Source organism: Solea senegalensis, linkage group LG10 (genome assembly GCF_019176455.1).
Source record: "Solea senegalensis isolate Sse05_10M linkage group LG10, IFAPA_SoseM_1, whole genome shotgun sequence".
NCBI classification, from domain to species: Eukaryota; Metazoa; Chordata; class Actinopteri; order Pleuronectiformes; family Soleidae; genus Solea; species Solea senegalensis.
In genome coordinates this window covers 23,556,680-23,584,531 of record NC_058030.1, presented here as the reverse complement: position 1 = coordinate 23,584,531, position 27,852 = coordinate 23,556,680, and the positions used below count along the sequence as shown (strand labels likewise).

At 40.4% G+C, this 27,852-nt stretch overlaps 2 protein-coding genes across 9 annotated transcripts in view; both read right to left on the bottom strand.

Moving 5' to 3' along the window:
* The window catches only part of mctp2a (multiple C2 domains, transmembrane 2a), a 41,781-nt gene extending 31,034 nt beyond the window's left edge, over window positions 1-10,747 (bottom strand). For 2 of the 4 annotated variants that reach the window (XM_044037102.1, XM_044037104.1), the window contains exons 1-10: window positions 10,555-10,746; window positions 8,729-8,997; window positions 7,270-7,456; window positions 5,774-6,664; window positions 4,716-4,775; window positions 4,511-4,619; window positions 972-1,114; window positions 811-887; window positions 603-717; window positions 496-519 (exon numbers count right to left, since the gene is read on the bottom strand). In XM_044037102.1, coding sequence (XP_043893037.1) covers window positions 496-519; window positions 603-717; window positions 811-887; window positions 972-1,114; window positions 4,511-4,619; window positions 4,716-4,775; window positions 5,774-6,652 — 1,407 coding nt within the window. In that variant the 5' untranslated portion in view covers window positions 6,653-6,664; window positions 7,270-7,456; window positions 8,729-8,997; window positions 10,555-10,746. The other 2 variants (XM_044037105.1, XM_044037103.1) reach the window with 2 other exon arrangements.
* A 3,535-nt stretch (window positions 10,748-14,282) lies between these two features.
* mef2aa (myocyte enhancer factor 2aa) overlaps window positions 14,283-27,852 on the bottom strand; it is a 74,235-nt gene continuing 60,665 nt past the window's right edge. For 3 of the 5 annotated variants that reach the window (XM_044035610.1, XM_044035608.1, XM_044035609.1), the window contains exons 6-10: window positions 23,381-23,562; window positions 19,613-19,636; window positions 17,293-17,422; window positions 16,972-17,095; window positions 14,283-15,574 (exon numbers count right to left, since the gene is read on the bottom strand). In XM_044035610.1, coding sequence (XP_043891545.1) covers window positions 15,217-15,574; window positions 16,972-17,095; window positions 17,293-17,422; window positions 19,613-19,636; window positions 23,381-23,562 — 818 coding nt within the window. In that variant the 3' untranslated portion in view covers window positions 14,283-15,216. The remainder of the gene's footprint in view (window positions 15,575-16,971; window positions 17,096-17,292; window positions 17,423-19,612; window positions 19,637-23,380; window positions 23,563-27,852) is intronic. The other 2 variants (XM_044035611.1, XM_044035612.1) reach the window with 1 other exon arrangement.

Below are 27,852 nucleotides of genomic sequence, written 5' to 3'. Positions count from 1 at the left end.
CAGTGCGAGTCCCAAACAGCCACCCTCCTATTTCACTCTGAATCTAATTACAGCTGCAATATATTGAAAGCCACTTGAGAAGGGATGGAAGTTTGTTTACAACAAAAACAAACACTCGCTCTATTATACTCATCTAAGGCTGGTTTTTCCCATGACAACATATTTAGTGAACACTATTATTTTGCTTTTGATCAGAATGGAATATTGTAGTGTACCATACTTGCTCATAGAAGGCGATAACACTGGAAATAATACACACTGGAAAAAAGCAACAACACATTTCCACTATAAAATCCACAAAGGAAATAGGCTATGCAAGGTTACACACAAAAGGCTGAATCCTGAGCATACACCTCATTCTTTGTTGCATCATTGCACAGTGAGTTACTGCCCCCTAGTGCTTTACACCAGGGTAGCCATAAGTTCTCACAAAGTTGAATGCAGGAATGTTATTGGTATTCTGAATCTGCTGGTTAAAACACATTCATTCCATACCTTATTCTTTCGTGGTGGCCATCTCTATAAAAACAAGAACAGGAAACAACAAAGTTAATAAACTTTGGAGCAAAATATACAGTGCAAAAGAATAAAATGACTCTTACAGGGCTTCTTTTGATGGTGGCATCTCTGAACATTAGGCAGACTTCGGCAACGATGACTCCCATGTCATCCTCTTTACTTTTTGGATCATCCAGACGCAGCTCCATCTCGTAGGTTCTGTTAAAAAAAAAACAAAAAAACATATGTCCACTTGAAAATGTGTATAATAATGAATCATAAATGGTCAGAGGAAAAGAATGAACTCCTCACCTGTACAAATCAAGATTTTTCAGGGAAATAGAGCTGGAGCCCATGAAGTCATCACTGGTCCGGTTTTTATCATAGACCTGCGACGACACGACGCTCATCATTGATGTTATACACACACAAATGTTTCCAATTCATGCCTTCATCAAACCAAAGGTGCTTACTCGAACTTCCACAACATGCTCTCTGTCCCGCAGAGGGTGCGAGAACGACTCGTTCCACCGGGGGTTCAGGTTTTTATAAACCACTTTGCTTTTATAGAACTGCTTCCCTTCCAGTTTGAACTTCACATATGGATCACTCGTGCCTGGAATTGTAACAAAAAAGAGCAACAGTTCAACACAATATACAGTGTTACACATAACACTGTATATTATATAAAAACATCATTTATGTTGCATGTGTACATACAATATTGTCACTTTAAAATGTACACTGTGTGTGAAAACTGACACATACACACACACACACACACACCCTTCCCCCATGCTGGTAGTGTGTGAGACTGAAATATGTGAGGAGGAGGTGCACCGCCACACACATGGCAAAAACAGACGCAAGTAGCTGCTTAATTGTCAAAGAGGAGAAACACTCGCCAGCATGAAGCAACCGGAGACTCAAATCTAGAAGCAACCAGTGTTAATCTCCCAAGCCTGTTAAGAAAGTCTGTGTGCGAGTGGGGCAGGGGTGTGGGACTTCTTTGTTTCTGCAATTGCATGCAGATTGGCCCAAAAAAAAAAATGAAAGCATCATTTGTACAGGGCAATGAAAGGGTGCTTGAGAGAGCCTGCGGGGAGGCTTGAATCACATGACAAAGGCCCTGTGGGGATGGGCTGTCAGGCCTGTCAGCTCCCCACTCCAAATGAACATCTCGCAAAGGCAGGCAGGACCCACAGCAGCTCCACCCTGCCAGCCTGTGACAGGGAAACCTCCAGGCAACTTGACAGGAGGAGAATGTGGCAGCGAGCACGGAGAAAAGCCCTGGCATGACTGAGAACAGTGACGATAGAAATTAATGGGGGGAAAGGGAAAAAAAAAAAAAAAAAGGAGGAGAACAAAAAGCAAGGAATGGGGGGCCCAGTGGCGTGGGCTCTTTCAGAGTATGTGCTGACAATCTACGCCTTTGGTGAGCCTTTGGCACGATGTTGATTGTTGGGCAAACAGTGGACAGACAGGGGGGCAACGTGGTGGTTGCCTCATCGTGGTGCCACCTTGTCATGGAAAGTAAAGTCTCAACTACAGGCAAAATAAAACAACCTGACCACTCTGCTGGACTATGATCTTCAAAACTTAAAAATTAAGATGAATGTACAGTCGTGACACCTTGGTGATTCAAAGTTAGGATTTTATGTTTTTTAAGTTCTGTGAGTTTTGGCATTTTGAACAGAACAATGTGACAGATGAGTTTAACTTACACAACATGCTCTAGCATGTCTTCAGTAAACAATGTAAAGTACCTGTTTTTTTACACCAGCCATTTTGACATGAAATAGTAGGGTTTATCATTAGGGTAATAAAGGTTATTAGGATTTGTATGGTCCCACTCAAGAATGGCATAGACCGGCTATTGTTCAAGTGTAAGAGGAGGTCACACTAAATATTTGACACCACATACATATGTCCTGTGAAATAAAGCGATTGACATAGCATTGCTAAAACACCAAATCCTTGTGGCCTAAGATTTTCACAGACCTGTAGGTTCACATTATACATTATAAAGTAACTATTTATACACTTATTCTGAACCGTGTCAGTGTAATAATAATTTGACCTCAGCATATCAGTCCAAAAATGGTCTGTTAATAACCAACTACACGTTCATTTGGTAATTGGAGTTCCACTTGTGTCCACATGAGGTCGCAGCTTCACCACAGTAAATGCCCCTGTGAGTGGAAACTTCCATTTATTAGCCCTTGATTATCTTTCAAGCACAGGCCAATTTGTCACTGTTGACTCAAATATTATCAGACAAATCTGTCAATTGAACTAAACTCTTCTAACTTAGTGAGTGAGTGAGTGAGTGAGTGGTCTCATGTTTGCAAGTGCAGATTCAAATGCATTACTGACAAGATGATGAACATTTAAACATTTTCCAACCTCAACCCTGCAAAAGCAAATCGAAAAGCTCACGTTTTAACAAAAAAAGACGTAATAAGCCATTTCACAAACGCTCATCAGATATAACATCATCTTGATCATCATCACCCCGAGCTGCTCAATCAACAACTGCTCCAGATTCTCCGCTGAAATGACGAGAACGTGAGACTCTGGAACTCAATGTCAGAGGAAATATGACCTTAAAATCAAAGATTTAAAAATACTTCTACTGCATTTCCTGATTGTACCAAACTTAAGTCCTTTTTTATGATTGGTCAAGTTCATGATTTGGGTTTTGTATTATTTCCTTATTTTACTATTGTTTTTATTTGTTTGTTATTTCAACACAGAGACACAAATCCATTCCTAGAAATAATGAGTATTAAGAGTCAAACAAACACCACACACTGAGATGACCTTTGATCCACACAAATTGCCATTATTGTCAATAATAATAATAAGTATCAATAGGAGGCATTACCAATGGTGCAAATCATGTGTTCTGTAATGAGTACTAATTGTCCTGTGTTGTGTCGTACTGGTCTGGCAGCATAGTTTTCCTGGTGTGTGAGAATGTGAAATGTCACCCTCAAGTAACCACAAGCAATAAGTGGATTTGAGTTCATACATAATGGCGTGTTTCCCATCCACACATTTCCACTGACTACAGCAAACATACAAGACAGAATTCAAACTGTGAAAACAGTGTTTTATCAACATTAATCCACACTGTGAACTCACACAATGTCTTGTGCCCTTTTCTCCTAAAGCAAACACACAAGGAACTACATATTATTTAGTACACACAATCTGAATTGATATCTCTTTATCTGTACTGATCCTTCCACAAAGCTTCCCTCAGTTAAACTGCAAATCAGTTCAAGGAATAACTAAGTAGCTCTGCTGGAATACGGTGATTGGCTGTTTTTGATCAGCGTCTGTGTACCATTGCACTTTGCATCTATTACTGGCTGAGCTCTTGGCCTGGTTCCTCCTTATCTGTCAACATCTGTGTGTAGAAACCAAAAGTAATATGTCCTTCAATTTTAGAGTATTCCCCACATGAAGTTCTTAAAAGTGACAGCAGAACTACTTATTCTGTCCATGATTTGATAGAAATCACAACAAATTGCATTTTGCACCACTTTATCCTCCGCATGAGGGGCTGCGGGGGGGGCGGAGCCCAGCCCAGCTGACATAGGGTGAATATGGAGATGAGCAACTATTCACTCGAACCTAAATGTCTGCCTGAATGTTTTTGGACTGTGACAGGAAGCTGGAGTGCCCGGAGAAACCCCCCCCACACACAGGGACAACATGCCAACTCCAAACAGAAAGGCCCTTGGTCAAACCCGGATCTGAACCACGACCTTCTAGCAGAGAGGCAACAATGCTAGCCACTTCCCCACTGTGTGTACCCTGTATTTGACATGATTTAAATTATGGCTGCCTTTAACAAGAAGGCTGAACATACAGATGACAGGATATGGCTGCTGCATTTGTAAAAGTTTAAGCAAAAACTTGTGAGCTATTCTCTGTACAGTGACAATAAAGCGGATGCAGTTCAGTCTTACAGACTGTGATAGACCATGACCTGCATCAGTACCTGCTCGCTTGTCCCTGATGACCAGGTTCTTGCCCTGCTTCAGGTTTATATTCAGGAGGTATCGCTGGATCGCGAGCGCTTGGATTTCAGGCCCCGCTGTCGTTTCCTGCTGTGGAAAAACCAACCACATTCACATTTATACGCTTCCTCGTGTCAAATGCTTGACTTATTGTAATGTGCTGAGCAGTGTGGACCGAGTACTCACAGGGTTTTCTAAAGAATCCTGCAGATGTTCGTCAAAGAAGTCACATGGTTCACTGGACATCTACACAGAAAATAAAGTAGGATTTTATGAAACATCAGATCACAGATATTCATGTCCAGGTGTGTATTATTCTGTCCCACACAGTATTTATGGCAACATGTTGCTCTGTGTAACATTTTTTTAGCTTTTTGATGTGGAATGCTGTGTCTCTGACTAGTAACACTGGTTTTTGACTCGTGTCAAAACAAAACAAAGGTCCAAGTTTCAACAGCAGCACTCACAAGTGTTGTAAAGCCGCGTCAAGTCGAATCCCAGCCAGTTTCATTAAGATGCTTTTGAATAGTTCAATGTTGAAAGAGTTCACGTCTTTCTATTCATTCAGTACCTGCAATCTTCACACTCTATTGTCTTGACTAACTCATTATGCTGCTATGACACACAAACTAAACTCTTTCAAAACTCATAGTTTCATCTAAGTTTCTATAAAAATACAATCGCTGGTGTGTGTGCATGTGTGTGTGTGTGTGTGTGTGTGTACAGGCCTGGGTTTGTGTATAATTTCCTATCTTTTACCAAGTTAAACAACTTAGAGGTTGATAAGACATTAGTACTGATGCTGTTACTACCTAGCCTACACTTTCAGTTGAGTATTGTGTGAATACTGAAACCAAGTATCACATTAGCTCACCTCTAATAATTGAAATACACTAGTGCAGTACCCGTTCAATATGAGGCAGTTTTCTGTGTTATTGTGTGCGTTTAAAAGGCCACTGTTACTATTACACAACAACAGGTGTGTTCATTGCTTTTACATCGAACATAAACAGAGATACTGAAACAATGACGTCATAGTAATAACAATGACAAATGATGACAGGCTGAAATTCTTCAGTTGAGAGGGCACGGAGGCGGCTCTTTTAGCTTTTCTACCAATATCTCTTACACTTCTTATCCAAACAATGTCAAAGTCAGCACTACACACAAAGTAAGTTTGAAGCCTGTCAAACAAACAGTCAGACAGTAAATGCAATTAAAAGTAAGTCGGTAATAAAACTGACCTCGTCCAGAACCTCCTCGTCACGCTGGGCCTCCTCGAGCAGAGCCTCTTCTGTGCTCAAGTCTCCAATGTAAAAGGCAGAGAGGGCTTCTCGCTCCAGTTCCTCCATTTCGGTCACAGAGGGCAGGTTGACTCGCTCCTCACTCTGAGCGCCACAGGCCGAGTCCAGCGAGGTGCCATCTGCACTCTCCAGAATATCTAAAGTCGGAGGCATACTGTTTGGACGAGTTTTTCTGATTGCTGGTGGAGTCCTTTCATACGACGTGCTCTTCTTTGTTAAGTACGGGCTGACTTGCTCTCCAAGTGAGCTTGCTCTGGCCAGTGCTGCAATAGCAAGAGAACCTGAAGAGACCCTCTCATCAGGGTTGTCTTCACTTGATAGACTCACTCTCTCTATAAGGTCTGGTCTTGGTGGAAGTCCTTGTACAGGAACAGGGTCAAAAGTAAATTTACGCACATTCTGCCTTGGATTTTTATAAACTTGTGCATACAAAGCTTCTTCAGCGACGTTCACCTTGTTCAGAGCTGCAGTTGTGGGATCTCTGCAAACCCTGGCCGGGATTTCTGGATGTGGATGTGAGTTTGGTTTGTTGGTAAAAGTCATTCCATCAGTGACTGAGCCGCTTGTGACCGAATCAGTATCACTCGGCCCAGGAGAGATGCCAAAGTAGATGGTGTCAGAGTCTGTTGACATGAAGGCTGTGGACTGTGGACCTCCAGCTTCACCTGGCACGAACCTCAGGTCTGGGACAGAAATACTGCGGCGATAGGTCAGCTTCTTCCCCTGCTTCTCCGGTGTCTTCTTTCCACGTTTCTTCAAATTGACCAACTTTGTTTTCAGACGGAAATTCTCCCAAACGTTCTTCTTCTTGACTTCCATCTTGAGTGGCACCTTCAGACAAATAAAATTTAGATCAAAAATGTACTGAGGTAACCACTCATTAGGGTCACTGGTTAGAGTCACATTCACTTTAGAATTAAAGACTTATAAAACCTTGATCGTCAACATATTTTCCTTTTTCTTCCTATTAGGTTTTTCGACAGAGACTCAGTTAATAAAGGCAACATGAGGCAAAAATGCAGTATCAGATTATGTGAGGATTTGTCATCATGCAATAGCAAAATCACTGTTGTTGGATTATCATGTGAATTTATGTCATATAAAGCTGAAAATCACATACATGTCGTCTTAATGTCTGATAACTAAATCTGTACATTACGAAATCTAAAGTCGTTGGTAAGATATTTTCTTACAGTGAAACTCTGGCACTCTGGCCCAATGTCTGATCTTACAAATATTTGTAAATACATTACTTTTCCTAAATTACAACTAATGACATTAAAAAATATATATATTTATATAAACTAAACATCTTTCCATACCTGTGTGCTCAGCCTCTGCTAAACAGCCAGTGACTTTGTTTCAAGTGAAAACAGGAGAGGATCCAACAGGCAGTTCAACCATCCTAACTATGATGAAAAACACAGGCAGCTCACCTCAGTGCACTTTCCTGTTTCAAGGCAACTTGGATGACGAGCGATTGGTGGAGAGGCCAAACTGGGCGAAACCAGCCATACCAGTCCCACAAGATGAGTTTCAATGACTGTGAGAATGCAACAGTCGTCGCCAGGTGCTGGGTCCTGCCCAGTTCCTCCATGATGACAACAGCCACACGTAGTAAGGCTGCAAAATATGTGGGAGGGTAAACAACAAAATCAGGTGACAAATTCATTTGAATAAAGGTCCAGCATGTCATATTTAAAACGGTTCATTGGCAGAACTTGAACAAAAGACCCACATGTGTAAATAATCTACAGTGAATCTATTTAAAATGAAAATCTGTTAGTTCTAAAGCCATTGAATAAGCTTTTGATATGTACTTTAGTGAAGTGAAGTTTACTCCACAAACAATGAAGAATGACATTATTTCTGCCATGTGAGGGTCACTGTAGTTCCCTGACAATCCTAAAAAAGAGTCCTCTCACTCTCTCGCTGTAGTCTCACCATTAGATGCCGCTAATGCTGCATTCCATTTACGCTGGAACTCGGAAATGGTGATGACGTCACCTCCGAGTTGACTGCCTTCCAGAGGGAAGTCGGAAAATCCATGGATGTAAACACATCCCAGGCTATTGTTAGCAATATCTGTTTTTTGGCACATACACTGTCCAGAGATAAAAAAAAACAAAACTGATATACTGTGAACCAAAGAAGACAGAAGTCTTCAACAGGAAAAAATACCAGTGTTTGCATGGTGGGTGCTAAGTTGTAGCTATGTTTTTTTTTTTTGTTTTTTTCACATAAATAAAATCATTCCTGTTTAAATTCTCTGTTCAAAACCATCCATCACATCCAGTTAATATATTATCTTTCATGGACCACACAGCAGCGTCGTGGCAGGTTATGAATAGCTTGAACCTGGACTTGGATATTCTGGAAAACGATTCACGCTTCACATCCTGGTTCACATCAGTGCCAGTGGGGAGTTTGCATGTTGTCCCTGTGTGCGCTGTGTGTGTGTGGGTTTCCTCCCACAGTCCACAAACATGCAGATTAGATAACTGGACATTGTAATTAGGTGTGAATGTTGTTTGTCACTGTAGGTCATGAGTCTGTAGCTTCTAGAAGTCATTGATAATATCGATCTTACACTGGTGAAGGTTTTCTACTATTTCAAAAAGACACAACTGCTCTTTTCATGTGTTTAAAACACTCCCCAAATACCGCTGATGGGTTCTGCAGCATATGAAATGTTGCTTATCTGTTAATCTTATCTCATCTCTGATCTCAGTGCCAGCCTCATCATACCAAACTGCATTTTATTTTTTTTATTATCTATTTTTTTTTAAATGGGGAAAATGTCAAATGTGAGCGTCTGTGTTTACAGAGTATAAACTCCAGTTTGTCTGTCCACACGTAGAAGCTAATGCACGAGGCTCAGTGGTGTTCACTCACAGCGGAGAGGCGACCACGGCAACAGATGACGACTGAGTTTGGAGTCTTGTTCAATATTTGCTGGTGTCTTAAAGAGATCAGGCCCAAATGAAAGAACCCCATCTTGGCTCTCAGTTGAAAGGCAGGGCACGGTCTCTGCGGCAGGTGTAGCCTGTCCTCCTCCTCCTCCTCCTCCTCCTCCTCCTCACATGACTCAAACAGCTCACAAACCCTGTTTGGTTACTCTGCACATGCAGACTGGACCTGCTACAGCCTGCATCACCGCTGGTCTGATGGATGGAGAAAAGTGATGCACATTCAACCATTCAGGAAAAACAAGATGGAGGACGAACATCATATTTTTTTAGGATTATTCTTTATTTTTTCTTCAGCATGTGGTTATATTTCTTTGTGTTCTCCTGAGATCTACTTTGAACATAGTAGAACGTCTCTTCTCCCGCTAACTCAATGTTGTATCAAAGTTAGTTTAAAAAAAGATGGTGGACTTAGTAAATGTGCTTTGACCACTTTACTATCATAACTAGCATTTGACTGTACTTACAGCTAAATTTAACATTTTAGACATAATTTCTCAATCTCTGATAAACTTTATATTTCAGGCCAACTTTTAAGTTAGCATATTTGTTTAATAAAGTTGCAGATGTACCTTGTGTGTAAATCTAGTTACTTCATGTAGTACATATATGTATAGAGCTGAAATGATTAATCGATGAATCAATGATTAATCGATTACTAAATTAATCCACAACTATTTTGATAATCAATTAATCTAGTTTAAAGCTTTTTTTCATGATTAAAACCAGATTTCCGATTGTTTAAATGTGAATATTTTCTTAATTCCTTTAATCTGTATAACAAATAAATCATTAAAAGTCAATCATTTTGGTTTGTGGACAAAACAAGACATTTGAGATCATCATCATTTACAGGTCTGAAGAACACCGATCAACAGTTTTCTGATATTTTAAGGACCAAACGATTAATCGATTAACCGAGAAAATAATCGTTAGTTGCAGCTCTATATATGTAGTACACTATGATCGACATTCCCCAAACTTCCTCTATGGCAAAGTATCATGACCCAAATGTCAGTGAGTGGCAGTGAGTGGTGACGAGATCAAAATAGTGCATAGCATATACTGTACATATACTGTCTAATTTACAGTCATATCTGAACACACACAGCTGGCAATAAAGAGAGAGGTGTATTCTCATTAGTAAACATGTGAGCCAAATGGATGAAGACACTGCCACACACTTATTCAGTGTGAAACGTGTAAGAAACTGATGACACTGTAAATTACTGAGCGTATTTAACAGACTACTTCAAGTTGTAGTTCACATCCACTAGACTGTACAACACTACACCTAATATAATCTTTCATGGGCCACACGGTGGCATAGTGGGAGGTTATGAATAACTTAGACATGTTTGAAGCAGCTGTTTTTGGTAAATGAACTACAACGTCTTGTTATGCATGTTATTTAAGCCATATACATAAATATGAAGTAAAAGGTTGGGGAAATTCTGCTAATTTGTTTGGGGACCACAGGAAAAAAAAGAATCTTTCTTTTCATTTTTTAAAGAAAGTACGTGTTTTGTTTCCCACAAATTATATGAATACAACATTGGCAAATACGTTAGACAAGTTTGTGTACCGGAAGTAGCCTAACGTTTACCTTACCATTATAACTACCGCGGTTAGCTACATTCAACATTTAAATCAAATGATTCAAGTCTTTCTTTCTTTTTTAAACTGGGCATTTTTCACGAATTTGCAGTTGCACCTTGTGTGTAACATTAAAAAATACACGAGTAAACATACCTGATAAAGCACAGTTAAAGTTGTTTTCGTGTCACCTTCACTTGATGCGTCGAACGAGTAGCAACCGTGTTGACTTGCAGTATTGTGCTACAGCGTCTCCTGCTGGCGGTGCCCTAGAACTGCAGTAACCAGTCATGTGCTCATTATTCTCTCTATTTACATGGTGGACTGTGAGCAGCATAAAGGACTAAATTACATGAAGTTTTCTGGGGATGTAGATTGTGGATGTGATGTGATATGGATTATGGATTATGGAAAAGTTACCTGTGTTCACCTGTTTAATGATGCTGTTCTCTACTATTTGGTGATTGCAGTTGACCTTTATAAACTATAAATTAGTTGAAATTCAGTGGTTATTTAATATAATGTTGCCTTTCTATCAGTCTCCTCTGACCTCTGGCATCAAGAGAAAATCCCAGTAGATCAGCAGTTTCTGAAATATAATCACGTGTGCCTAAACTCGTACACACGCAAAAGCACAAGATAGATTCATACTGCGTGAAGAGACCAGGAGGTGTGTGTTTTTTGCTTTTTCTTTCTGCATAAATATGACAATTCAGGATTCAGCTATATTTTAACATGCGACTCCTCTACAAACACAGGGTGTTTTCATGTGTCTTGATCAGGTCACAACTGTTTCATTCCAGAACAGTTACAGGAGAGTGGATTCCACGTCAAGAAAGAAGATCTGAGATCCAGGAGGTGTTGAACTCGCGAAGCATGTGAAAGAAACCTGCGCGCACGAGTTTAACAGTTTTAAAATATGAATCCAGGAGTATATCTGTGTATGATCTGTGTATCAGTGTGAGCTCGGCTCTGGCAGCGACCCCCAGTGTGCTATTCAAAGTGATATTCAAAGATGAATAGACATTGAGTTGAGATTGAGCATACACTGAGGTGTTTAATAAAGTTGACAGTTTCTACTGCTGGGGACTTCACAGGAGAACAAATTCTATGTAAGAGTTGTTTACTTCATTTTATACAGAATAAGAGATCACCTAAAATTACACATGAAAAGCCAATATTTGTACTTTTGTGAAGAATACAAATTTTGTACAACAATAGCTAGCATAGTATCTTAATTGTTTAATAAAAAGTTCACTTGAATATTTATAGTATGATTAAAATAAAATAAAATAAAACACATTCAAGGGAAATAAAATGTCGATTAAATTAAAAATCTCTTTTCAAATTTCCAAACAAATAATTTCATTGTTGGCAACAAAGTCCAGCTTGTGCCGCCAAACGGTCTGAGCGTCCAAACCGAAAAAACAGCTTCTTTAGTTAAGTGAACTATCAAACTACAAACACTTACCAAACACATAGTTCTGTTTATAAAAGCCAAGAAGCAAAGCAGTGAAGAAAGTCCTCTACAAAGGTTTTCATTGATTAGCCTTTCCTTTCACATTCATCAGTTGTGCAGACTTTTCATACAGAGCCCAAAGGAGCAGAGCAGGTCCCAGTGCATTCACCGTGGACTTTCTTGTGAGTCGTTTCTTTTTTTCTCTCTGAGAAGAGGCAGGTGTTTGAGTGACGTCTGCATTTCCTGCTTTTTTAACTAAGAAATGAAGCTGCTGTAAATTCTTCTTTGGGATAAGGCATTTTCCTAACTGTGCATATCGACAGATAAACTACAAAATTCCCTGATATGTTCATCAAGTGCTGAAGTGTGTGCTCAACTATGAGGTGTTAGTTTGTAGTTTTGTTGTTCATTATTGCTTTTTTCTCACCTGCTGTGTTATACTGGATTAAGTTATGAATTACTATACATTAAGTCAGTGTTTCCCAAACTTTCTATATGGGGGACCCAATCATGTTTTTCTTTTTTGAAGATGGTAAACAATCATGACCAAAACCACAATATAAACTGTGACCAGAGCAAATTTTACAGACATACCTGTAACACCTAATATTGGAATTTATGAATCATTAGTGAATAACTTATTTTAACTAATGGTTATTTTTATGATTGATTAATCAGTCCATCAATTTCTTGATGAAATTAAACGATGATGTTCTCAAATGTCAAAATGATTCTGTTCCGCATGAAGCAACCAAAAAATATTCACTTTTAAGAAGCCCAAAAATCTGAGAACTCAATCTAATCAATTGATTATAAAATTAGGTGACAATTAGTTCAATAATGTTTTCAAAATGTTTAATGTGTAAACCTTAATTTTATGAATGTTTCTTGAAACATATTCACATAAATCTGAACTAAAAGGTTGAGAACATTTTGCAAATTTGCTTGGGGACCCAAAACGAATCTCCCGTGATCCATCTGCGGGTCCCAACCCAGTGTTTGGGAACCACTGCATAAAGTGATGTCTACTACTGTCTGTGAACATGAAGGGATTGCCCCCGGGATCCAGATCAAATAGAAATGTATTATCTGCATCTTGGACGTACAGCAGCCTCCAGTTGTGGCACAAAAACAGTCTTTCCTCTCTGCCCGTCTTCCTGTCATGACATCATGTTCTACATATATTCATCTCGTGAAGTGAAGTTTAAACTGCATAGATCATTATGGGCTTATACTGAGAACTACTGTGTTGTGGAGTTGGTGATGGGGCAGAGAGAGAGAGAGAGAGAGAGAGAGAGAAGAAAACTGAAAAACTCTCACAAGATCAGTCAGTGAATGCACCGCGATGTCGCTCTCATACACGCACGTGTGCGGTGAGATTGAAGTCATTAACGGTGCACTGTCGCCGTCAGACTCATGACTCAGCTGCTGAATCATTTCTGTGATGAATTATTTCCTAATGTTTTCAAATGTTTTGAGGTTATCATCCCGTGTCTGCGACACCTTCAGACTTTCACTTCTCTTGCGCCCCGGGTTCTTAGACCTACAGTACTCTTTATAGGGCATTGATATATTCATAGATTTTCAAATTTCTGGTGCCAATTAAAGGAAACATGTGTTGTTTTTTTTAAGTAGACTGCAATATTTACAACCACACATGGACAAAAGGCGTGATGAGTTTTGTGTTTCAGCAGCAGCAGCAGCAGCAGCTCAGCTTCACCACGTGTCTTTGTCTACTGTTTGAATCCCATGCCAGGAACAGGCCAGTGGAGACGGCCTGAGATTGTGGGCGTGTCTTTGATTTCGAGCTACATGCTACGACAATAGATGATTGTTCCATGTGGGGCAAGGTTTGAATGTTGGCAGTGTGTTCTGCAGCTGCTGGTGTACAACTAAGACAAGCTAACACAACGGGAGGGAAGAAAAAAACACAACTTTCCCCTTCAGCCTTGTGATCATCCTTCATAAATATGAAAATAGTAGAACTTCAACCTCACAGCATTGTTATTACAATGTGTTCAGGACAAACAGTGACCACTTGTACAGAGAGAAAACGATGCTCAGGAGGTTATATTGCTAATTAAATTTAGGAGATTACAGTAAAAGGAACACGATAGTAAATATTGACCAGTGAATGATCAACTTTTCTTTTTTTTTTTAAGGGTCTACTCTTGTAAACTTGGCTGTAATCCACAAAAATATACTTTTCTTGAAAATGGTGCTCATACAGTACATTCAGTATGTATTCACACCCCGGTGATATATATTAAAGTCGCTATTTACACAACAAAACAGAACAAAAACCGTTTGGCTCAAATTGTCAATTGTACAAACAGAACAGCAAACGTTCATGGCTTTAGAGAGTGATTCATGATGTGGTTTACACGACTTTACACTGTTTGTAATGAAGCACAATGAAAAATTAAACGATGGCAAAGGATATGATGTGTTTATGTGTGTACTGTTGGGAAACCATAGCAACTGTACAAAAGAACACAAAAGAACAGCTTTGGCTTATATTACTGATGTACAAATGTGAAGATGTGGCTTTTTCTCACCAGTTCAACTGGACATGTTTGCTTTATACCTTAATTGCACATTTAGACTGCATATCCTACTCTTTTAAAATTATAAAATGAATCGTATGTCATTATTGCAATAAATTCTGTTGCTATGCTATTTTTGTTTTCACCTCCCCAACGGTACGTTTTACATTTATTCACGTAAGTGTCCTCAACTGTTGTTTCTTGTGTTCCTGTATAGGCTCGTATGGATAGTCTCCATGCTGTCGTTATCTCCTGATCGACTCGGTCAATAAATTAGAGGAGGCCGGTGGAGACAAAGGTCTAGTGTGGTGGTAACGGCATAGTCTTAAAGTGATAGTTCTTGCAGTTAACGTTGTACGTGAGGGTCCTCAACACGACTTTCTCTGATTGTTTGCAACATGCGAGCACAACAGCAAAAAAAAACAGCATCTACATGTAGGTGTCTGACGAGACCAGTGACTACAATAATCTACCTCCTATTGTTCAACAGTTTTCTTTCTCCTGCAGAAGTCTGGATTGCACCAAGTACCTGAAACCACCTGCTTGGGCACGCGATAATTCAGTCCAGCCACCAACTGAGATGTCTTTTTAAATGTTACTGTATCAGTTTGACAATTGACTTTAGATTACATCTCAGTCGTATAAAAATTGAAATGGAGTCGGATAATAGTATCGTCATCATAATAACAACAATAATAATAATAATAATAATAACAATAATAGCTCTAAGGACCCTTGTTCTTTCTGTCATCTCCATGTCTAACCCCTCCCTTTCTCTGACCGGCTGGTGACTGGAGGCTTGAGCGGGACACTTTATGTCACCCATGTGTCCATGCGCAGACGCTTGACCGTGGGGCTCTCCCTGTCCTCAGAGTTGGCAGGGGGTCTGCCCAGCCCCAGCGGGGAGTGGAAATCTGGCCGGTGGTCTTCACGATCGCTTCCATCGTAAGAGCTACAGGAGGAGCTGAGGCTGTCAGCGGGGGAGCGCCCCAGGACTTCCTGTCGGCTGGACCCTTGCTGCGGCTGCTGCTGCTGCTGCTGCTGCTGCTGCTGGGGGTAGCTGGACGCGGTGATGCGCTCCCGCGGTGGTGAAATGGGTTCCGATTTGATGCTTTTGCTCTGGCTGGTGTTGATGGACAGGCTGGAGCCCTGAGTTAGGTGACCTCCACCGCTGAAGAGACAAGACGGGACAAGACAGTTAGTCAGGACTACATGGCCACTTCCAACTTCTGTCACGTGAGGCCCTGTCCACATGGAAACAGTCTTTCTCTTTGTTATTTAGAAAAGGTTTTATGTAGTGCTGTAGTCCTGTGTGTGTGTGTGTGTGTGTGTCTCTCTCTCTCTCTCTTTCACAGCTCTGAACCGAGCATCATGTCTGATCTTTAATCGATCACCCACCACTTCCATCTGTGTCAGTTGTGTTTCTCTGTTTCTCTGTAAACATGTTTAAAATGTGTTCTTCACAGGAGAGAAACTGTGTTTAAAGTTTAAAGAAAGTCTTAGAAATTAAACAGCATTTTTATGTTGATTTAACATTAATTCCATGATTTTATATAAATAAATGTCTGTTGTCAACTTCAGGTTTATTTTCACAATTAATCGCGATTAATTACAGACAATTGTGCGATTGATTAGTTATTTATTTTTAATAGAAACTGATTTTAACTGCTGCAATAATTACACATGGGAATTACTAACACATTTAAATATAAATAGAAATGTATATATATATCATCAAATCGTGACATGACACAAGAAATGGATTTTGGATATCGCCACATCGTGATAAGGCATCTGTGATGACTTTAAAGGCTGTTGCATTGATAATGATCATATTTATTATATTGAAAAAAAAATTACACAAATATTACAAATTACATTTTATATTTTGATTAAAAAAATGGAATTTTAATTTTACGCCTCAGTATTTGTGTTATAGCAGAATTGTTTCTAAATTGTTTCTAAACATTAAAAAGCCAACAAAATTAACCAGGTATTATCAGAAATGAAATGTAATAAAAGTCAGAATACTGCCTAAAAATATCCAGATTTACAGAAATATTGATTTGTAAAACAGGCTCAGTGAAGCCACATGAGACCTGACTGAGGGAGCGTTTTTTTGTGTATGCAGCAGAAGAGCAGGACAGAAGGTATTTATCCTGTCAAACAGCTTTTTGTGTCTCCAGTCGTACTTCAACCTGCTCCACTAACACAATGATCCTGATCTAAACACCGAGAGTCATGTGAAGCTGACAAGGGTTTGAATGCAATGGACATAATATTGAAGTCACATTCACTACAGTTAAACAATATCATTTGGAGTGGAAGGATGCAGGCTCCACCTTTTAGTGCCAGAAATGGTCACTAATGTCAGTCATTTTTGATTAAAATGTGCAATAATATTGTTCTATTATATATTATTATATGTCAATATCACAGTGTCCAATCTCTACCAGAAATACAGTATGCAGTTGTGTGATTCAACATAAGATCACAGAGCACAGTGGCTGGTGCTTTTATGTGAGGGCGTCTGGAGAGTGTGCTTTTGTTTGGGAGTGTGTTACTCACACCAAAGAATTAAGAGCTGCCTGGCTCAGTTGATGCTGTTGCCATGCCGACATGGAGCCCAATGAGAGCCCAGGAGAGCTGAAGCCCTGTAGGGAAGAGATCTCTGCACTGCTCAGGGAGTAGTCTGTAAAAAAAACAAAAAAAACACACAAGCAGCCACACACACACACACACACACACACACAGTGAGAACTCGCTCACATTTGCAGCTCCGACACCGCGTGCCGCTGAGAAACAGAGCAAGAGCCGGCGTGTTATACACACACCGTCACAGCTGAGGTGCTTGTTTTCAGTGTGAGGGGAGAGCAAGGCTACACTCACCAGCAGGGTTGTAGGAGGAGGGCATGCCTGAGTAGACCAGGCCCTGCGGGGGTAAACTGGGGGTGGTAACAGACACGACTGGTGTGGCCAGCGGCTGGGTGGACTGGGAGCTGCTTATCCTCTGGGTGTTCTGCAGAAAAAAAAAAACAAGAAAAAAGCTCTTATTATAAAACAATTTAGGCATAATCTCAAAAATAAGACATCAAATTTCTAAAAAAAAAAAGTTGTAGAAATAAGGAACGTTAGTGTAATAACACCTGCTACCACAAGGTGGTGTTGTAGCTTTATTGCAGTCGCCATTATTCCACTGGTCTCTTCATGTATTTCACTGTATTTTAATATACATTCAAATTCAATTGAAGCGAAGGGATTATTTTGAGATTATTATTATTTTTTTGTTCATGTGTAATAATTTGTCATTTTGCTATACTTAGTTAAAAAAATAAAAACTGTACAGATTACAAAAATGAAATACATGCACTTGCTTTTGCTTGTGCTTTTCTATCGTTTCATATTTGTACTTTGTAAAAAAAAAAGAGTAAAAAATAGGTCTATGTATATGTATATATATATATATATATATATATAAATAATATACCTCATTTTTGATGGATGAATGTGGAAACTTTTAATGGATGTCCTGGTCCTGGTACCAAGTATCCATATTTGAGAGTCGCTGTTCTAATCTTCTAATCTGATTCAATATTGACTGACAGATTGAAAAACTATGAGTAAATGATGCTCTGGTTTCCAATATTATCATCCAGTTACAACAGAACTATGTTCAGACTGAACAACACATTAAAAGTAAAGGGAGTGAATCCATGAGGGATGGCTGGGCACCATTTCTTCATGTTTGACACAAAACCGATATCAATACCAGTCCAATACAGTTGTTTTACAAAATGACGCTCGTCATTATGTTTGTACTTTATCTTTAAATTAGTCATGGATTCATCATATGACATTGGCGGTATCATCTGTGGTTTTTCTTTTTGATTATCCAGTATCACACCAACTACTGTAAACTTCCCAGACGAACAAGTTAAATCGTTTACTAAATGAATTATCAACTATTTTGATAATCAATTCATTGGTTTGAGTGTTTTTTTAATAACTAAATGAAATTCTCTGATTTTTCAGCTTCTTAAATGTGAATAAATCTGAATCAATTTGGTTTGTGGTCAAAACGAGACATTTGAGAACATCACGTTCATGCGAAACACTGCTCAACAACCGTTAGTTGCAGCCCTGAATCGATTAATAATCAAACCACAGGCTTTAAAACAGCTTTGTTGAACAAAGTATTCAGTCATCCCGTCAATATAAGGAGGGAAGTAGTTTGTGCAAAAATCACAAGAAGTGACATGCAGCAATTACTCATCATGTTGATTAGAATGGGCTTACATTGTCAGTGATGAGAGGAAGTTGAGTTTACAGCAGCGGAGCATGAGTAGCACAAACACATCAGTGTCATAATCAAATAAAAAAACTCCTCTCAGCTGAACGGGTGCAAAGCCATCGTATAAATGACACATTTCAATTCCCAGTGTGACGTTCGGAGGAGCCCCAGTTGTTTCCAGTGCAGAGTGAGTGGCATGCAGCCCACAAAAACACACGCACAGAGCCCGGTGTGGAGCCCCGTGTGGGGCCCGGTGGGGGGCCCGGCGTGGAGCCCCGTGTGTGGTCATGCTGCAGGTGCACGCTTATCAAAAGTGGAGAACTCTACCGCAACAGACCCTCTGAGTATAATGTCAGCTTCCAGCGGTTACCGTTGAAGCAGCATTGCATCATCAACTGATTCATGGCCACGCGTGGTTCCAACACTCTGCAGCCAGTTGAATTTACCAAACCCAAGCATCTCACACAGTGATATCATTTGACATGACGTCACCTTCTCTATCTTGAAAGAAAAAAAAACAAAAACAAACACTGCCAATGATTTATATTTTGCTCAACACAATTTAATTTCTCCATCTTTTCAGACTGTCACTACAACATAAGATTGTGCTTAGCTTGCTGTCTCTCTCACTAACACACACACACACATGCACTAAAACAAATAGACACACACTCCGAGAGTGTGTTTACGACTTAAAGTGACGTGTTGGGATCATGGGGGAGTCATTTCACAGGCCGAGGCAATTTTCACAGCCAAACCCAAAACATGCAGCGACAGAACATCGTCGTCGTTGTTTTTTCAAGCTTCGTTATTGCTGCTAGCTCTGAGCGACAAACTCCAGCGTGAGCGCGGCCTTTAGCAATTACTGGACGCATGTCCACATCACAGCCATGTGCCCAGGCATTTGCCAAAACTCACCAAATCCATTTCCTCCTCCTCTGACTGCTCCCGACAGAGGGAGAGAAGAAAGGCAGAGTTACAAAGAAGAAGCGGAGCGACTCGTAAATCGCAGCCAGCTATTTAGATTTCACAAGAAATTTGATCTATTGTTGTGTAAATAAGAATATGAGCTATATACTAACACACATACACCTATTAGATGAACTAGTATTGCCAAATCACCTAATTAACCTGCAAATCTTTATATTTTGAAGCTACAGTGAGAAAATTCAGTCAAATCCTGGACAACTGACATTGAAGTTAGGACCCGAGAGTGCAGTCAAGTGCTCGGCACCGTCCTGACCTCGCAGGACACTCACGACCTCCAGGTCATTTGAATTTGAGACCCCTGAATTACAGTGAGGGAGCGTTGTGTGTAACCCTCTACAGTTTGGAACATTTTTAATCTTTTTTTTCGTTTTGTTTTAAACCAGTTTTGTTCCTGTTTATAGCGAGTGTGTCGATGTGGAACGGACATGAGCCGGGAATCAAACTCACAGCCTTCCAGTTGAAAAATGGCTCACTCTACCACTGACCCACCATCATTATAAGGTATATGTGGCTTAATTCCTATTGGAATTAAAATTTTCAGTGTCTGAACTTCGCTTACACTACAATGAAATCACATTTTCAAGTAGAGATGTTCCGATAGCATTTCTTCCCTCCCGATACCGATTCCGATATTTGTGCTGTGGATATCGGCCGATACAGAGTACCGATAACGATACCAGTGTGTTATAAAAAAATATTGTGTAAAAAAATGTTATTTTCGTTTTTCAGCTTGTACGCTTGTTTTGACTCTGGTCCAAACACCGCAGCACTGGCAGAGCTTCATGTTTCCATGACGACTGAACGGGAAACGACGCGTGTGACATCGTTTTTACATGACTCCAGATTGTTAAAATGAGTCTCTGAAGTAACGCTAAACTTTAAAAACAGAGGCATACATACACTAACGCTTTTAATTAGCGTAGAGCTAGCGCAGCTAACAACGCTAACAGCGCTGACTGGTAAATACTGCCAAACCGCCGACATGATGAGCTAACGTTAGCTCCTTGTCTACAGGTGTCGGGTGATAAGTTCTTCTTCACACCTCTAAAACAGCAAGAGCGGCGAAGAACCGTGTCAGGGCTCTAATAAATGACGTGGTATCGGATCGGTCCATGGACTCCAGTACTCGCCGATACTGATGCCCACATTTTCGTCAGTATCGGAGGCATTTCCGATACCGGTATCGGAATCGGAACAACACTATTTTCAAGTTCAATCTTTTAAACTGACTCCTCTCCCTGCAGATGGTGGGTTTGGTTGGACACAGTTCACCCAACATCACTGCCGTTATTTCAGCAGCTCTCGCTCCGACGTCAGCTGTGACCGACACTGCTCTGCTACAGTAATTTGCGATAATCGCCTCCAGCGCCGAGGATGGGGCACGCCCACTGTCAAGTCCTGCTCAGTATTAAGCATTTCACATCCTCCCTGTGCTGAGAGACAAATCAGAATCTTCCTCTTTTTTTTTTCCAGTGCTGTGGGACATACTGTGACCAGACCAGGACTGTCTTAATACCCACACTCAATCAATAGCAGCAGGATGACACGACAAGGGCGACAAGATATTATCTGGCTCACACCCTGGGCCCATGATTAAGTCTTCATCTGCACTCTGTCACACTGAGATGTGATTAATTTAAAACCATTATGGCCTAATGACGGGCTGTCCGTCTGTAGACGCTGCCACAGCCGGCACCCGGGCGCTCCCTTCTCTCAGACAGAACAGAACCAACCTCCCACCCCTGTCCAACCTGCTTCAGAAGTCTTGCAACACAACTGCAATATTTCACACACCAGAGACAGTTATTTAAACCCTGATCCAGGTGAGAGGAGGCTCGGAAAAAGAGGCGCATCCACAGTAACCTGAGGTTTATTTCCCCACACACATTCATTTTCCTGGCGCGGCTCCTTTTGCTGACAACACCAGTACAAAGTTGGAACCAGTACGGTGTTTTCTAAATGTTGAAATACGAGCAGGAGAATCTAGTTTAGCCTCAGGAGTTCACTGTGGTCAGAAAGCTCTGCAGCTTCATTTTTATAATTACAGAAAAACTCTCATTTCAATGTGAAAAACGGAAGTTTGAGTTTAGACACTCGGCCTCCAGATTGAATGCACGTCTTCATTTTCTAAAATTTGGATAAAATAACAAAAAAAAACATAAACTAAAGTAAAACTCTGACATTAGTACAATAAAAGTGTATTTAAAATAAAAAAACTTATTGAGCCCTACACCTCCTTTACATGATGTCATTTTGAAGCTTTCCGATTAACATAGTCTTATAAACTATTCAAATTAAGCAAAAATATAAATGCAAGAAGAGACACACCTCAGTGTTCAATCATATATCCTTTCAGTCTGTTATCTATTAACATCCATTTAATAATATTGTATAAAACTTATTAAATAGGCTTATTCTTTTCAGGTCATGATGTTTTTTTGCTTGAAGTAACTTTTGGATACATTTTTAATGGCGATGTCAATGTCGCACACAATGTAGGACACTCCAAAGGGTGTCTCCAGGATTATTTTTGATGATTCATCAACTTATAACAAGGTGAATGTCACCTCTGTCAAAGCCTGAGCAGGTCTGCATCGTCATGGCCACTATGGAACATCAGGTTTCGGGTCTGTGCCACAAAAAGGACTACAGCACTCTATTTTGCTGCATACACGATCCTGACACCCTCCTTGCTCCTCCACTAGTGTAGGAATTCTCGGCGGAGGGCGACCTGGTCCTGTTACTGTTGGTCGAGTAAGTGCAAATATTTTGCTTGTCATTGATATCTAGAGCAGGGGTCTCAAACTCAAAATGACCTGGGGGCCAGTGAACTTCTAGTCTGGTCAAGTGAAAAAAGTCCAACAATTTGGGAAAAATGTACGGTTTAGTGATTAGAAATGAAAATGATATCTTGATAATCCATCATGATGTTGCAATTACAAATATTCAGGGTGACATCGCACACCATTTCAAAGTAAAAGTGTTTGTATGACGCAAAATGAATCCGTAAATAACAACAAACAGAATTGCAACATTAAATCCAAATATACATGTAGACAATTGTAATTAAAACACTATGTTGAATTTAATCACTTCAAAATAAGTGTAGGGCCGCAGGACAACGGCTGGCGGGCCACATGTGGCCCCCGGGCCGTGCGTTTGAGACCTCTGATCTAGAGCGTCATCTCGTTCATCAATCAAGCTATGGAGACTAAAGCACTGTCGCTTTCATCTCTAATGTCCTGAAAAGTTCACCAGTATCATTGGCTTGACTACTGTGTACCCGAATTATCGTGTTCATTAGTGTGTAAACTACTAAGCTATCGTTTGTATCTGAAAACCCTACTTTTGTTTTCAGATTTAGAGAAGTAACACGTGAAAGTAGCAGAAGTATGGATGAAGCCTTGCGTAACAGTTTCTTGAAGAAAGCAGCAAGAGTGGAGCGCTGCTCAGACGAGGCCTGAACACAAAGAGTTCAGGTCCCACTTGGCAGATAAAGATAAGATAGTCCTCGCTGAGGTCTAGAACAACATCCTACACTGATGTGATAACATCATAAATGTGTGTAGGCAACATCATGTAAAGCACTCAGCTATGGGAGGATGTGCTTTGCCCTGCAGCAGAGGGAAGGACCTTTAGCTGCTGCTGCTGCTGCTGCTGCTGCTGCTTGTGTGCAGCGGTGTGTTCTGCACTCACCAGTGGGGGCATCATCCCTTTGCTCGACGGAGGGATAACAACCCTCAGGTCAGGCTTGCGGTTTCCCATCCCCATGTTCCCTGGAGGTGGTGGAGACTTGGTGGGCATGACTTTACCCAGGCCGTTGCCACTGGCTGTGCTGTGGAGGCCCGGGGAGCCCCTGGGGTTGACGAAACCGTTCCCTGCAGAGGCACAAAACGACAGAAAGACATCATCAAACCGCGGACTGTGACTGACAACACACCAGCAGTCATCAAGCCGACCCCTCTCGTACCGTGTTGTTTTTCCAGCTTGCTGCAGCACACGGCGTTAAGTGTTTCCAACCCTCTGGGAAAGTTTTAATAGACTCGGATAATTATCCTGCACATTTACAATAATAAAATGTCCATTTCAGAATTGATGAGCCTTTTATTTTTATTGTGAATGATTACATCAAAGTTACTTCCTTGTATCCTGGGAGATGAGGAGCAGTTCACTGTCAAATGAAGTGTGACTGCTTAAAAGAGATAGCTGAAGTCGTTACAAATGAATAAAAAGAATAAAAAAAACAACACAATACGTTTTTTTTGGGGGTTTTTTTTTCTTCCTTTTACACTTTGCACACAAGCAAAAGGGAAGTGTTATAATCTTCTTTCAACATTCACACCTTGTTGTGCATGGTCATAGGTCATTTCCTTTTTTGTGTGTGTGTGCAGAAAAAGTTCCCACCATCACACTCACACATCACCAGACAAAAAAGATCAAGACGGTTCAATATTAGTGTGGAAATTCAGATTAAATTTAACTTATTACGTATCAAGTAGTGCTAAAAACTAGATTCTCGCAGTATACACACATTCATTCTCGCTACAGAAATATTCGGTGTGACTCATCAGAACAAGGTCTGCAGCGTGACTGCACACATTCCACACAAATGAAATTGAATAGAAACAGAACAAATTGTTCACCCGACAACAGTTGCACTTTAATTTGCATCATGTTGTAAAACCTATCATTTTGGCACTGTACACTCAAAACAAAAAAAACAACAACTCAACAACAACGGGAAAAGCTAATGAATGCTATCTGATGCCGCATGGACAGATCAGTAGCACTTCAACACATTGTGTTCAACTCACCCCAGCGAAACACAAAGTGTGTGTGCACAGAGAGAGTGGGCTCTTGTGCGGGGGACATAATGGAACAATGGACGCTCACGCTGCAGATAAGGACAGCGACAATCGTGGTCAAATAAACAAATGTTACACCTACAATAGTATCTCACAGCTGAATCAACAGTATATGCACACAGCGACCGCCATCAGCACGCGCTTTGATCGCACAAAACTATCACAGCATTAGCAGAGGAAATGTCCTTGAATAACGCAGTGTAGCAACCAGTGAATAAAGAAGTTTGTAATTACAAACACACACACACACACATCATGTTCCTGCTTGATCTGATATGGAATATTAAGAAACTAGTGAGCTGGTTTCCACATCTGTTTGATGCCATTTTGTTATTCCCACACGAGACTACAGCATCAGTGAACCGTCACTGATGGTGGATCATTTCACAACATGACAATACACATCAGGCTTGTAAGGGAATATTATGCATCTGGATGCATCTTTAAATGAAATGACATGTATTTGAAGCTCGCCGAGTACTAAAAGGCAAAGGTACAGAAGCGTAGAACTGCCACAGGAAAACTTCTCGTTGTTATAATGAGATGATTTCTTGTTTCACACGCAGCTGGCGATGTTTTCTGAATGTAAACCACCCACAACAATCAATCGATAAAGCCGACTTTAAGATTAAAATATGAGATCAATGATTATATCGGGAATCTAATTATAACAAGGTACTTCCTTATAACGAGAAAACTATCTCTTGTGCACGCTTCCGTATAGAGACGCGCTGGAAACCGGCATGTTTCCCTCATCTTCAAGGCATTTTCCAAGTAAATTGTTTTCATGTGGATGCTCAGCAGCTCAGCGTGGATCCTTTACACATGATTTATAACTCTTTCTTTGTACTTTTCAACAAAACTGCAGCGCTTTCTGTCGCTTACCTCCTTTCATAGTTATTTGATGTTGTAAAAGCGTGACAACGACACTGAATTGGTGTCTAGACTGGACTTCATACAGCATGATGGGCTTGACACTTTGCCAGTTTGTCACAAGGGATACACAGAAAGACACTCAGTTTGGTCTTTATTGGCTAATTTAGATTTCTTGGATTAACCCGCCTGACTCGCATATCTTTCAAATATGCTTCTTGTTACCACTTCAGATGTCTGCCGATGGCTGAACACCACACCTCGTTCGAATGATTGCCAAGACGGTAACACAGGTCTGAACAAATACTTGGTTTCACAAAGCTGCTCCTGAGGCAATAAAAGAGCCACAAGAGCCGGCCAGCTTCACAGCCGGGACGTTTCAGCGCCGCTTTCCTTATGTCTGCCCTCGTTCTACATCCAGACTTCTCCAACAGATTGGTTATAGGACAATAAATCCTCCCTGGCTGGAAACCATGCATGTGGAAAGCTGTTTGGTTTCTGTTCATTGTCCTGAATTATTAACAAGGTCTGGGAAGAGGCGTTACATAAGACTTGTGTTTACAGCTAAAACATCCCCTTTTCATTTTAAGTTCAGGGAAAGAACACAGTGACTGATTATGCCCAACATCCCACGTGTGTCAGGCCCGGGCTGAACGAGAAAATGTCCTGATGAATGAGAAGATTATCGGAGGAGATTTCACATGGTGGACGACGCCGCGCACAGTTCTGCTGCAGAAACACAGCTGATCACATGCGCAGCGAGGGGTTTAATTGTCTCCCACTGTTTTCTTAATGTAACATCGGCACAAGGACATTACAAACAAGAGTGAATGGAAATAACTTTTTGAAATTTGTTAAGCTAAAAACTGTATTGCATTGATTTGAATGTGAACAAATGTCTATTATAGTCTCAGTAGTGTAGTGTTAAGATCCCATTCCCTGCACACAGTGAACGTTCAGAAGTGAATTCTAAATCTGTTCAGTGGTATAACCACTTCTTGTCCCCGCCCACCCCTGCACTGCTGCTGTATACACACAAATGCTCCCTCACTCAGGTCTGACAGTATCGTTTCTGTTGACGACAACCAAACAGAGGTAGAATAAAAGCGAGTTACATAATGCAGCATAAGACTTGCACCAACATGAACTCGGGGAAGTTCCATTTATTCTATTGCCAGATGTGATGAGGTGAACACGAAAACATGCTCTGTAATTGTGTTTCCAGAGCTTGTAATGGTCCAATATTAATGAAGGGACGTGTGCAGCTCAGATATAACACAATCTATCTATTATCAAAGTTGCACTCAAATCTCTTCAAAGCACTCCAGAGCTATATCAGAAATGGTCATGTGACAGCAATGTCACATGACACAGGGAGGTTTCTGCTCCACGGAGTCTCTGCTGTTCTATGTACTCAGAACATTCACACTGTGCCAAATGCTGACATCTTCTGGCAGAGGATTCTGACTGTGCTTCGAACTGGTACCATGATTTCTTAAAGGAGTACTAAAATAGTGTCATTTTGGTCTAAATGTCCATTCAAGAGAAAGTGAAAGTTCTCTGTCTTACAGTTACTGGCTTTTTTAATATTTAATATCAATGCATAGTCATAGTATGAACACTACGCTGTTCAGTTGAAGTGTCCTTGTCTCAGTACACAAGCACGAGAGGGGACTGAAGTGTGTCCACCGCTGCTACACTCTTTCCGTTGTGGATCAATCCCAAAAAATATACCCTGAACCTTGAATTCCACCATGTTTTTGTTGCTGTTTCTCACAGATATAGTACAGTATTTAGTCACTTTTTCTGTGCACCAGCTTCTTCTATTTTTCAACATACACATGAAGTAGTAATTCAAATTCCAAACACATTGTCTCTGCTATTCCAACATCGAGATCAGACGACCATATTTAAACATTATTTTAAATATCTGTGCTGCGTAGTAAACAGGACAAAGCAATACACTGTACACCTTTGCAAAGTCACAAACATGACGACACACATCATGCAACATTAAGGAGGTGCAGTATAATGTATCATATGTAGTGCAGACTGGCCTACATAACAAAACAAAACAACCTTTCATTCTGCACACTGTGTTTCTATAAATCAAAATGAGTCAAGGTCACAGGTGTGTTCTTTAAATGACCCAAAGAAGTACAAGCTCCGAGGACCTTCCACTTTCTTCTGACCATCATTCACCGCAGTAACAGATGGCAGCAGGTCCAGTTTTGTTTTTCCGAGCATTTTTAATTTACTCGGTAACAGATGTTATTTAAAATGTGACAAAGTACAACACAAACGTACAATTAAAGATGTTATAAAACAACTTCTATAAGTACAAGCACAAAGAAATACTACTTAGTCATAGCTGTGAATGCAACTCAGATCTAAAGTGTTAATGTTAAGTCCAAAGTATAACTTGACAAT